A 12,109-nucleotide genomic window follows, 5' to 3' on the forward strand; every position below is an offset into this window, starting at 1 on the left:
CCCTCCCATTTCCCCGCCCCTCACAGCCTTTTCCTCCCCTTTCCCCGCCCCTTCCCGCCCCTTTTTCCGCCCCTCACTGTCCATTTCCTCGCCCCTTTTCCCACCCCTCACAGCCCTTCCCGCCCCTTTCCCCGCCCCTTTTTCCGCCCCACCCCTCACAGCCCTTCCCTCCCCTGGCGCTCTTCCCGCCCCTTTTCCCACCACTTTTCCCTCCCTTCCCTCCCATCCCCACCCTTCACGGCACTTTTTCCACCCCTTTTCCCACTCTCTCCGCCCCTTTTCCCATTTTTCCCACCCCTTTTCCCACCCTTTTCTCCCCCTCAGCGTAGGGGAGGTGTTTCCCGCCTCTTTTCCCGCCCCTCACTGACGGGATATCCCTGCGCGGCTGGCGGGTGCTCCGCCGCTGCCGGAGCCGAGGCGCCGCCTGAGGCCCCGTGTCCGTCCGCCCGCCATGGCGGCGGCGGCGGGCCCGGCGCGGCTGGTGCGCTGCGGGCAGAAGGACGAGCTCTACCGGGCCGGGCTGCGCAGCGGGGCCGGCACGGCGCTGAGGGGGCTGGCGGGTAATGCCTGAGGGGGGTTGGATCCGTCCCGAGCCCTCGCGGGTGTTCCGGGATCCGCCGCACAGCGGCTCCGGATGGGGGTCGGAGGGACCGGGAGGAATTCCCCGTGAGGGCTCGGCCCAGCACGGCCCTGGTGCAGTGACAGCCCCGTCCCGCAGGTGCCCGGCCGTGGCTGGCGTGGAGGAGGGAGGTGGAGCTGCTCTCCGATGTGGCTTATTTCGTGCTCACCACGCTATCAGGTAACCTTCTCTGCCATTTATCGTTTTTTATCATTTCTGCCAACATCTGAAAGCTGAGGGGTCAGTGCTGGTGATCACCACCTGAGACTGCCCAACAGCAGTCTGTTCTTATCATCCTGGGGGTTGGTTTGGTTTGGATAAATGCCTTCTGGTAAATATGAAAGCACGAAATTGTTGGGTTCAAACACATAGATAGATGTTCTTCTAAAAGCAGGATTGCAGGAATAGGAATTTTTTAAAATCAGGGATACCATCGAAAGTATCCCTGCTTCAAGCCTAAAACTGCAGATACTGGATGTCACGATGACACTTATCTTAATTCAACAAAAAAAGAACTATTTCCAAATTCCAAAGCCTGAACAGCCTGTCCCCACTGCTCAGCACATCCAGAATGATGCTGCAGCTGCCCTCTCACCCTGTTTTCTGTCACACACGTTGTTTAGGTTATCAGACCCTGGGAGAAGAGTATGTGAACATCATTCAGGTTGACCCGAGCAAGAAGAAGGTGCCTTCCTTCCTTCGTCGGGCCCTCTTCATTTCCCTGCACACCTTGGTGCCCTACTGCCTGGAAAAGGCACTGCTGCACCTCCAACACGAGCTGCAGGTGGAGGCTGAGGAATGCAGGAGCCCAGAGAACCCCCCAGCCCTCGGCTTTCCCAGCAGGAGCTTCATTCGCAGCTGGATTCGGAGGCAGGTTGGGCAGCTCAGTGAGCAGCAGAAGAAAAGAGCCTCCCAAATCGTGGATGTCCTCAAACAATCCCTCCCCCTGCTGCACCGGCTCCACCTGGCAGTGTTCTACATCCAGGGCACCTTCTATCACCTGTCCAAAAGGGTCACAGGCATCTCATATGTAAGTGGGTTTGGTTCAAGATGTGTCCACTGCAGAATTTTGGACTCTTCTGGGGTGCTGTATGTATAAAAGGGATAAGAAATTTGGTTGTTGTTGCAGAGCCAGAGGGGTGAGAAGGAAGGTTTTGCTTTATGTGGGGGGTGATGAGTCCCTGCAGTCAGGAGGTTACAGGTAATTAATATCAATGTTTATTATGTTCATACATATTCTATGTATGAAGTTACTGTGTAACTTCAGTCTGTCTGCCACAAACACACTGGGAGTGAGAGGTGAGTTGATAAATCCATGGGAAATACTGTTTTGAACAACACCCAGTAAACATTTAGGTAGCACTTTTCTATATGAAGATAATTTTGTATCTTTACAAAAGAACATCAGAAATGTGTACAGACAAAAGAGTTCTCAACAATTCCCAGCATCAGTGCAGGAAAGAGGTGTTTGTTTGCTCAGAGATACACAAGAAAACCAAAACAATTAAAACTGCAATTTTTATGGGCACACAGCAGCTAAGTCCAGCTTGACTGAAGGTGGTTACAACTCCTGAGACAGCTGGCTGAGAAATCCTAAAATGTCAATATTTTTGACATTATGAGAATACCAAATCTATTGCAGATGGGGAGAGGGAGAAGAATTTCCTAAAACCACAGTAACAAAACACCTCTTTTTCTGTGAATTCTCTAGCTGCATTTTGGAGGACTGCAAGGAGAGGATCAGAGCATCAGATCAAGTTACAAGTTCCTTGGAATAATTTCCCTCTTCCACCTTCTGCTGACCATTGGAGTTCAGATGTACAGCTTCAAACAGAAGCAGAGAGCAAGGCAGGAGTGGAGGCTGCACCGCAACCTCACCCACCAGAAGTAAGAAAGAGGTGGTTCTTAATTCTTAGGAAAGGGGTGGGAAAGAACAGGAGTGACACCCCAGTTTAGGTTACAGTCTGATGTAAACATTTCATTAATTAGCACAAGTAATTATTTCCTGGTTTGTGCGTCTTGGACTTCATGCTTTGGTGTTTCTGCGACCTCCATGAAAAGGGCTGATCCTTGAGCAAGGGTTTGACCCCAGGATGTGTTACCCAGTATTTCTGCCGAGCAGGGTGAGTGCAATTAACACAATTAACCCCTCTGTGCCTGTGTTAATTAGAAGCAGGAGCACGGAGGCGGCGGCCGGGCGCCAGTCGCGCTGCACGCTGTGCCTGGAGGAGAGGAGGCACAGCACAGCCACCCCCTGTGGGCACCTCTTCTGCTGGGAGTGCATCACGGCCTGGTGCAGCACCAGGGTGAGTACACACAGCTCACCAGCACCAGGGTGAGTACACACAGCTCACCAGCACTGGGAGCTGTGGAAATGCAGTGACAACGACATGGGTGAGGTCAGCACTCAACACTGGGCCAGCTCAGGGGACCTTGTACCACAGCTGGGACTGAAAAAATATTTTCTAAAAGTAGCTAAACAGTTCTATTCAGATTTTTTAAATACAACTATTCAGTATGTCCATCTATTCCTTTTTTTTAGTACAACTATTCACTATATCCATCCACTCCCTTTTCTTTCTGTAGGCAGAATGTCCACTGTGCAGAGAGAAGTTCCATCCTCAGAAACTGATCTACCTACGGCACTACCAAATGTAAAGGGAACCTCTTCTGTCTCCTCATACTTGGGTTGGTCCAAGAAAAGGCTTTATTAAACTGGAAACTGTGCAAGGTGGTACTACATTCCTGTGTGACAGAATAAAGCTATTCTTTCTTCTAGATTCAATATGGAATATATTCTTTTTTCTAGATTCAACATGGAATATATTCTTTCTTCTAGATTCAACATGGAATATATTCTTTCTTCTAGATTCAATATGGAATATATTCTTTCTTCTAGATTCAATATGGAATATATTCTTTCTTCTAGATTCAATATGGAATATATTCTTTCTCTTCTGATGGAGCTCCTGACCATATTAAAAATGGGTTTATAAACCATGCTTAACCCAAGTGAATGCTCCCTGAAGAGCTGAAAAATGCATTGCATGAAGGTAAAGTGAGGGCAACCATTACTGAAAAGGAGTCATAAATAGTGTTAGAGCAAGAGATGTATATAAAGATAGAGAACAAGTAAAGGGGAACACTGTCTTTTAATAAACTTTGGAATTAAAAAGTCACTTAATAAAACTGCAGTTGTATCACATGAAAAAGTTTACATGCAGGTCCATTTATCTCTCATTTTATTCCCCCCCATAAAAAAAGAAAATCTGTGTTAAAACCCCCATGACTGTCTGTTCTGTCCTGGCCAGTTTGGGCACGTCCTGTGGGGCTGCACGAATCCAACTTCAATTATTGAAGAAACCATTACGTATGAAAGAAACTCCAACCAATAACAATTAAAATATATATTTTTATAATTCCAGGTCCTCAAAGGAAATTGTAATAGAGTTTGAACAAAGTTCTGAGTCATCAGAAAGAGCCCAATTTTAGCATCTGCTGGGAGATGGAACAGTGAAACTGGCATTAAAACCCAACACAAACGAGTTGCTTTAGAAGCTAAATGAGTATTTTTGCCCTACTGCAAACCCCATAATTTAGTAATTTCTTACTCCTATCTATTCTTGTTTGGTTATAACTCAGTAATACCATGCATTTAGGAAACTGGCTTAAGTTCTGCATCTAATTTAGGTCTACTGAATTCTTCTATGAAAACAGCACACGGCCATGAAGCAGAAAACAGCATCACGTGTGCCAGCTTACACTTTCCTCCACAGATGTGCACAGCACTTCAGGGTGATGTTGAGCAGGAGAACTATGTAAAAATATCCAACTCTAGGCCATTAACCTCTCCAGTGCAACAGATTTTGAAAGAAATACATTATCCCAAATCCATGGGATTATCCAAAGTTTCTCCAACTTCTTACAAAAGAGAATAAACTCAATGCAATTTGGTTAGAATGCCAGTTTCCTCGAGAATCTGATATTTCAGATACAAATAGCAAGATCCTCGTAAAATGAAAATTCAACTGCTTTGTCACCACTCTGTTAATCACTTTTATGAAGAAAAAAGGCATTGTTACAATGGCTCAAAATCTTTCCTTTAGTGAGCAGTAGAATTGGTCAACAGGTTGATTGCTTCTTCCTAGCTAGCAAAGGTCTTCCCCACATCCTCTTTCCCTTTGTATTTCCTCTTGCCATGTGTGAAGGGTATATATCTGTACTTTATCATGTGCTGCAAAGAGAAAACAGCAGTTGTTGAGACAAGAAATATATGTAATATCTAGAAAAATGGTTTCTAATACACACTGTAAATTACTGAGTCTTCCAGAAAGAGAATTCTTAGTAAAGGTAAAGAAACAGCTAATCCTACAGCAGTTTAAATGTAAATAGGAGTATGAGAGTTTTTAAATGTAAATAGGAGTAGGAGAGCAGTTTATAAATCTCAGATTTTGGGTTACCCAACAAATTGTACACTACAGTGAAGATTACTGATTGGGGAACCATGGGAGACTGGAGAGAGCATAGAGGAACTAATTATTTACTACCCTTTCAACTTGTAAATTTACCACTTTGCATCACAGTACACACCCAAAATTCTGAATATCTAAGAAAAAGTTAGGGTTTTTTTAATGCTACCAAACCATAAGAAATTTGTTAAAATGTTCTGAATCACTTGCCTATGTTCTTTCCCCTTCTCCCTTCTACTTCCTCACACCACCTTGTGAGAACTTCCCTTTTCACCCACCAGAAATGGTTCAACACCTCTGCATCCAAAATAGCCACAGGAACTGGATGAGAACCTGCATAAAACCCTGACACTGCACTCTGAAGTCAAAACCTTTTAGAAACAAGAATAAAGTTTTGTAAAACATGCCCCACAATTAATGTTCAAGTATTAGTTACTCAAGTTGCTCCAGTAAAATAAATGTGTGCAGCACATTCAACACCTGAAGGGCTCCACTGGATGGCCAGTTTGAAGCAATGCTGTAAATCCTGACATCACAAATTCTCTGTTCTTGCCAAATTACCTTGATTTGCCTCTTCATAGTGATACAAAATAGCATAATGAAGTACATCACAAGGATTGGCCAAAACACAGGAACGTTGAAAGCCTCAAAGAATGTACAAGCCATAGCAACCAGGATTCCTTTAGTGGCAGAATGCCTGAAAAATAATAGCAACAATTAATCCTTCAAGCCCAGTTACCATGAATGTCATGCAGATATTTGTATTTTTCAAAACCAGAACACAGGCAGATGGATCCACTCACCAGAATTTGAATTCTGGGAGCCTTCTAATGAAAGGCCGGAATTCTTCATTTTGCCTTGTAGGTAAGGAAGGACCATCATCTAAAAATAACAGAAAAGAAACCAAACCACAAACCTCCTCACAGTAGTTTTTTTAGACTAATCAGACCCCAGTTTTTTGGGTTTTTTTTACTTTTTATCTTAAGGGAAAAATAAAAATCACAAAACAAAACCACACCCAATTTCCATTGTCACACATAGATCCCAGTTAAGAGTTGCTGATTAATATAAGTTCACATAGATTCCTTAAAATAAACTTAATATAGATTCTTTTAAAGAAAATAGGGAATAGGAATGCCAGGCCACTTGAGTAACTATGGGGAGAGTTTAAGTCACATAAACCTCCTCTCAAAACACAGAAAATTAATACAATATGGAATATATTTAAGTCCCATGGAAAAGGACAAATTTTATAGCAACTCTTGATGTTAAGTTGTATAGATTTTTTTTCAGGTCTAAAAAATACAATATAGTGCTAAAAGTCCATTATCTTTACACTACAGTATCAGACAAAAGGAGCTGGAAATTTGACCAAGTTTGAAATTAAAAGGAATTTTTCCCCATACCTGAATCCTCCATTAGAGAGGGGTCTACCTTTGGCGACAGGAAAGCTATGAAGAGGTTGAGGTGGTAGATTCCCAAGGCATATGTCACAATGTACCAACCCTGCACAGGGAGAACAGACAAGGGTAAAATCCTCCTGAAAACTATTCTCTGATAATGATTTTTAACAAGATTAAACAAGTAGGGTTTTGTGCTTCCTTGAGAAACTTTTCTGTGTCTTCATATTAACTGAAAGGTTTCTGGGCTTGTAAAAATATCAATTCTCAGTGATCAAAACAAGTTTTTGAACATGACAGGAGAGCAAATATCTCATGCAGTGACAGATTCAACATGAAACCATGGTCTAGCATCCAGTTCCTCTATGTTCAGGATGTGGACTTCAAAAGTAGTAAAAAGCATAAAACCATCTCTTTTTTAATCATCTTTGCAGCCCTCAGGGTCTGAAATTTTCCTACTACTATAACCTGTAAAGGTTTCAAATTCTGTAATCTTCACTTTTTGGGACTACCAGTTCCAAGTTCTTAACTGAGCTGCAGACTGGCATGGCACAGAAACATCTGATTAGTGGGGAATAGTCTGGCCCTGCCTGCAGGGAGAGAAATGCTGACAAAGCCATTCCTCTGGGTTTTCATGACAGAAAGGAACCCCTGGCTCTGAGCATGTTGTTATACAGCTTTAATACAAAAGCAAAAATTTAATTACAACAGTTTCCAGAGATGTGAATTCAGATGAATATCCTCAAGTGGTCACACATTTTTCTCTCTGTATCAGCAACTTCCACACCCACAGGATGTGTTCTCTCTTCAGACTCCACAATTTACTTTCTGCCACATGCACACCTGATTCTAAAGTAACAGCACACTTCAAAACCACTCCTAGAATCCAAATTAGACCAGCAACAATATCTGGAACTACTTCAGCATCAAGCCCAGTCCTCTCACCTGCAGTAAATAAACTCTAATCATGTAGATAAAGCTCAGCCCCAGCGTTACAATCCATCGCACTGCAGTGTAGGGGGTGGATTTGTCTAACCAGGACTGGTAGATCTGCAGGAAACACAAAGTAAATAATAAATACTGTAAAATATTTGATGCACAATGGATAAAGCTTATCTGAGGGTAGTATGGGCAAAAGAAAGCATTTGGGAGGAGTATTTTGGGAAAGAGAATAACATTGAGCACTTGTGTTCTTTAAACAAATAATTTACACAGAACTGTACTTATAAGTTTCAATATTTTTACAAAGGAAAAAAGTCCCTAATGCTTGGGGATTTTGTAAAGCAATTTAAATTTTCTATATTTTATGCAAATTGCTTCCGTTAAGATGAATTTGAAACTAAATCTGAACTCACTCCTCATTTCTGGCAGTAACAACATATTTTCACTGTGCAATGTCACACACATGCCCATTAAATATTCCAGTAAATAATTTATTATAGATATTTATCCATTTTAAAAGGCTTCAAAATAAATCTTTTGTATAGATTTCAGCACTTCAACAACCCAGCCAACAAGGAGTGAGTTCAAGAAGCTGCAGTGAGATCTGATTCTAAAGGAGTCAGAAAAATCCATCACAAAACCAACCTGTCCAAGTCTTGAGAAAAATCTATAGACCACAGAAGGTTTTCCATGCACAGACTCCCCAATGCTGTCCCCTTCTGACATGGTGGCTGTGAAAACAAAACATGGGAGAAGGCAATGTTGAAATCCAAAATCTGAGCTCAGGGAGGTTTAAAGCACATTATCTGAGCCAGCATCTACACAAAATATTGTCCTGGTTTGTTCTGTTTGAAACAAATTATTCTGAATATTTTTAAAGAGAGGACATTCATGCCAAAATGAATGAAAATTCCTTGTCCAAGAAAGGAAAGAACAGGCTATTTTATAAAAGCAAGACAGGATCCAATGCATTTTGGGGAAGGAAATAAAGAGGTCACAAGGAAATTCAGGACCAGCCCAGCTGGACATTGTCACCTTGCTGAGGGACAGGCTGAGGTACAAGCTCTGAGAAATGAACTGCAGCACCTCCCTCCTGCCACCTCGGGCTCCAGAGGCAAAGAACAAAACCACAGTGAGTAGATTCTTTTAAAAAAAAGCTGCTTAGGATTTTAAATACTGAGTAAGTAGTGAAGAAATAAACTCAGGACTCTGCACCCCAGTGGTTTCAGGTTTCAGCCTCTGCCAGAGCAGCAAACCCAAGGTGCTGCCCATGCTGGAATCATTCAATGAATTTCTCTGTCTCTGCAACACCAAGAGCAGTGACAGGAGAGTTTTATACAAGAGCAAAACTGCACAGTGAAAGGGCCAAGAGCCTGAACTCAAATATAAAATTACCCAAGGGGATTATTTTTCAGTCCATGCCTCTGCTACCAATTGAAGAGCTTGATTTTTCTTATCAGTGAGTTTTACAGCTCACTTGGAGATAGAAGGCAAATAAAGTGGATCCTAAGCAGGAACATTTTGCCACATCACCAAGAGCAATCCCTGGCACAACTTCCTGGAATCCTCATCTGGGGAGGGACTGTGTAACCCTGGGATACCCGGAGCACACTCAGCCCTGCTCAAGAGCCTCACAGGATAACAAATCTCTATGAAACATTCATAAAAAAAAAAAAAAAAAAAAGGCAAATTGTCTTAGATGCTGCAATACAGACTGCTGCAGAAAATTTGGGATCAAGGATAATCTGAGGAGGCACAAAACATTAAAGCTATAGATATAGATATCTGAAAACTACATCCTGTGGAATAATTACAAAGTAGAAAAAAAGGAGCCCTGTTACACTCCAAAAGCTAAGGGGAATCATTAGGAGGCTTCAGGAGCTGAGTCCACTTTGATTCAAACTACAGCTAAAAGAAAAGATTCTACTAGAAAGTCATACAATATACACACTTTTCCATTACAGGCAAAACAAATAATTATTTTTCTCCCCACTCTCTGCAGGACAGAGATTCAGCATTCTCAGCTGAGCATCATTTGGTGCTTTATTCTGGGGTATTTTTTAATGTCCTGAAGTACAAAGCTGAAATAAAAAGTTATTCAATTAATTCAATTGAATAATTTATCAGAGATCAATGAAAACTCTCATAGTATCAAAATTAATTCTACAGATACATTCCCAGCAAATATGGGCTACAGGCAGACCTTACAAGGCAATCTTGTAAATGTTCCCCTGTGCAGAGCAAGTGGAAAATCATGGGTGTGAGGTTACTGATGCTAGAGCAGGGATCATGCTTGGTGTAAAATATTGCATTATGTGTGATTATTTATGATTTTATCATGCACACAGTTCTTCCAGAGCAGACCAAGAAATAAATCAGTTCTACTGAGGAGAAACCTCTCTGGGGCTCAGTTTAACCACAAGACTCAGACTAGAATTTAAGGAATATTTCTCATCACATTAAAACTCTGCTGGAAGATCACCTGTAATGAACAACTCTACAATTATCAGAGGCAGGAGTCCTTGGCACTGCTCTGAGGGCAGCTCACAGTTAAGAACACCGGCCTGTGTTGGTTTAAGGGAATGATTAAACCTCGACAGTTGCAATTTCTCTTTCATAATCATGGAACCATAGAATGATTTGGGTTGGGAGGGACCTTAAAGCTCATCCCATTGCACCCCTGCCATGGCAGGGACACCTTCCACTGTGCCAGGGAGCTCCAATGCCCATGCAGCCTGGCCTTGGGCACTGCCAGGATCCAGGGGCTGCTCTGGGCACCTGTGCCAGGAATTCCTGCCCAACATCCCAGGGAGGAATTCCTGCCCAACATCCCATCTAACCCTGCCCTCTGGAAGGTTTAAACCACTCCTCCTCATCTTGGCACTCCAGAGCCTTGTGAAAGCCTCTCTCCACCTGTCTTGGAGGGGAACATCAGATTCAGTGCCCAGCACAAGGAACTGTGAGTGCCCTGAAGCCATTCCAGGACAACCAGGCACACACAGAGGTGAACACAGCAGGAATTAACACAACCAGGCACACACACACACAAATTAACACAACCAGGCACACACACACAAATTAACACAACCAGACACACACAGAGGTGAACACAGCAGAAATTAACACAATCAGGCACACACACACAAATTAACACAACCAGGCACACACAGAGGTGAACAGAACCAGGCACACACAGAGAAATGGACACAACCACCAAAAACACACACAGAAATTCACACAGAAATTAACACAACCAGAAACACACACAGAAATTCACACAGAAATGAACACAACCAGACACACACACACAGAGATTAACACAACTAGGCACACACAGAAATGAACACAACCACACACACACACATATATTAACACAACCAACGAGGGAATCGTTTGCAGCAGCAGAACTGAGGCTGCTCCTAAAACGAAACCGTATTACAGCATTTTTCTCCGCTAGAAAACACCACGTAAGCGAAGGTACGGCCTGAACAATTATGCTTTCACCGCAATTGTTATGGTAATTTCATGACAAACAGCACTGATCGCTGAGTTCTGAAAGGCAGAACCTCTGGCAGTAAGAATATTTACTTTATGCCTCACATCATCACACAGAAGTACAGAATTAGAGTATAAGTCTGCTCATAATACAGACTTTTCTTAAATTTAAAATATAAATTAAGCAGGTAACGAGCAAACACACATTACTGATTCCGGTTACCTTATCTCATAGAGGCACTGTCTTTGGACAGTAACACACTAAGGTGACTTATTACAAACTGGGTGAACCGACAGCCACGGGGAACCATCCCGTTGGTCGCTCACTTTGGTTTTTCACACTAAAAAAAGGCAGCGTTTCATTTTATCCATTGCCACAGCAGCCGAGCCGCACCTGCGCCTCTCGCTTGTGCCCGCAAGCCGGGACTTCCCCTTGCCCGGGCACAGCAAACGGGAGGGGCTGCGCTGCCTCGGCACGGAGCGGGGCCGGTAAAGGAGAACCGAGCCCCGGGAGGCCGCGGCCGGAGCGCCGAGCCCGCAGCAGCCCCCGCGCTCTCGGAGGGGCCGCTCGCTCCAGGCCCCCGCCCGCCCTCCCGCGGGTGTCAGCGCCGCTCCCGGCGGCCCGGAGGCGCAGCGCCCGCCCCCGGTCCCACCCCGCGCCGGCCGCTGTCGGTCCCGGTACTCACAGGCCACCGGGCTGGTCCTGCCTTCCGCTCCCGCCCCTCCGCACACCAATATGGCGGCGGCACCGGGATCCCTTCCGCTTCCGGGGTTCAGGGGCGGGGCACAGCCCCGGTGCTGCCCCGCTATTGGCCCCGGGGGAAAGGGCGGGGCCGCGGCGCCGGGCGGGGCGGTGGGAGGTGTGCGCGCTCCGTGAGGGGACACGGGGAGCGGGCGGGGCGGTACCGGCGGAGAGGTGGGAGGTGTGTGTGTGGCCTGTGAGGCGGGGCGGGATCGGGCGGTACCGGCGCGCACCGAGCGCAGGACAGGACGGGGCGCGCGGCGCTGAACGGGCTCGCCCTGCTACCCTGAGGGGCACGGCAGGCCCCACCCCCCGCACTAGTTCAGCCAATGAGAACGGCTGTTGGGGCGGGCGTGGACGCGCGGCCAATAGCGAGATGGCGGCGGGTGGGGAGGCGGAGCTGAGGGCGTGGCCGAACGAGTTCAGCCGAACTCAGCCGATC

At 45.0% G+C, this 12,109-nt stretch overlaps 2 protein-coding genes across 5 annotated transcripts; one reads left to right on the top strand and one right to left on the bottom strand.

Moving 5' to 3' along the window:
• The first annotated feature begins 314 nt into the window (after positions 1 to 314).
• PEX10 (peroxisomal biogenesis factor 10) lies at positions 315 to 4,190 on the top strand. Of its 3 annotated transcripts, XR_009275623.1 has the most exons (7): positions 320 to 560; positions 719 to 799; positions 1,243 to 1,649; positions 2,331 to 2,506; positions 2,790 to 2,925; positions 3,206 to 3,350; positions 3,549 to 4,190. XR_009275623.1 is itself a non-coding variant. In XM_058818604.1 (6 exons), the coding sequence occupies exons 1-6, from the start codon at positions 452 to 454 to the stop codon at positions 3,275 to 3,277; spliced, it is 978 nt and encodes a 325-aa protein (XP_058674587.1). In that variant the 5' UTR covers positions 315 to 451; the 3' UTR covers positions 3,278 to 4,190. The 3 variants fall into 3 exon arrangements, 2 of the variants coding, with proteins under 2 accessions (XP_058674587.1, XP_058674586.1); XM_058818604.1 differs by having other exon boundaries at positions 315 to 560; positions 2,793 to 2,925; positions 3,206 to 4,190; XM_058818603.1 differs by having other exon boundaries at positions 3,206 to 4,190.
• Positions 3,754 to 11,670, bottom strand: RER1 (retention in endoplasmic reticulum sorting receptor 1). Of its 2 annotated transcripts, none has more exons than XM_058818605.1 (7): positions 11,612 to 11,670; positions 8,076 to 8,161; positions 7,434 to 7,538; positions 6,495 to 6,594; positions 5,892 to 5,970; positions 5,650 to 5,785; positions 3,754 to 4,853 (listed from the first exon to the last, which is right to left on the bottom strand). In XM_058818605.1, the coding sequence occupies exons 2-7, from the start codon at positions 8,154 to 8,156 to the stop codon at positions 4,764 to 4,766; spliced, it is 591 nt and encodes a 196-aa protein (XP_058674588.1). In that variant the 5' UTR covers positions 8,157 to 8,161; positions 11,612 to 11,670; the 3' UTR covers positions 3,754 to 4,763. The 2 variants fall into 2 exon arrangements, with proteins under 2 accessions (XP_058674588.1, XP_058674589.1); XM_058818606.1 differs by lacking the exon at positions 11,612 to 11,670 and adding an exon at positions 11,149 to 11,178.
• Between the last annotated feature and the right edge of the window lie 439 nt (positions 11,671 to 12,109).

The sequence above is a fragment of the Ammospiza caudacuta genome, chromosome 22 (genome assembly GCF_027887145.1).
Source record: "Ammospiza caudacuta isolate bAmmCau1 chromosome 22, bAmmCau1.pri, whole genome shotgun sequence".
Classification (NCBI taxonomy): Eukaryota; Metazoa; Chordata; class Aves; order Passeriformes; family Passerellidae; genus Ammospiza; species Ammospiza caudacuta.

Coding starts and splice junctions, on each gene's coding strand:
- PEX10 (XM_058818603.1), top strand. CDS start 452: ATGGCGGCGGCGGCGGGCCCGGCGCGGCTGGTGCGCTGCGGGCAGAAG. Junction 800..1,242: donor CGTGCTCACCACGCTATCAG/GTAACCTTCTCT, acceptor CACGTTGTTTAG/GTTATCAGACCCTGGGAGAA. Junction 1,650..2,330: donor GGGTCACAGGCATCTCATAT/GTAAGTGGGTTT, acceptor TGAATTCTCTAG/CTGCATTTTGGAGGACTGCA.
- RER1 (XM_058818605.1), bottom strand. CDS start 8,156: ATGTCAGAAGGGGACAGCATTGGGGAGTCTGTGCATGGAAAACCTTCT. Junction 5,971..6,494: donor CTCTCTAATGGAGGATTCAG/GTATGGGGAAAA, acceptor TGTTATTTTTAG/ATGATGGTCCTTCCTTACCT. Junction 4,854..5,649: donor CTATGAAGAGGCAAATCAAG/GTAATTTGGCAA, acceptor TTCTCTTTGCAG/CACATGATAAAGTACAGATA.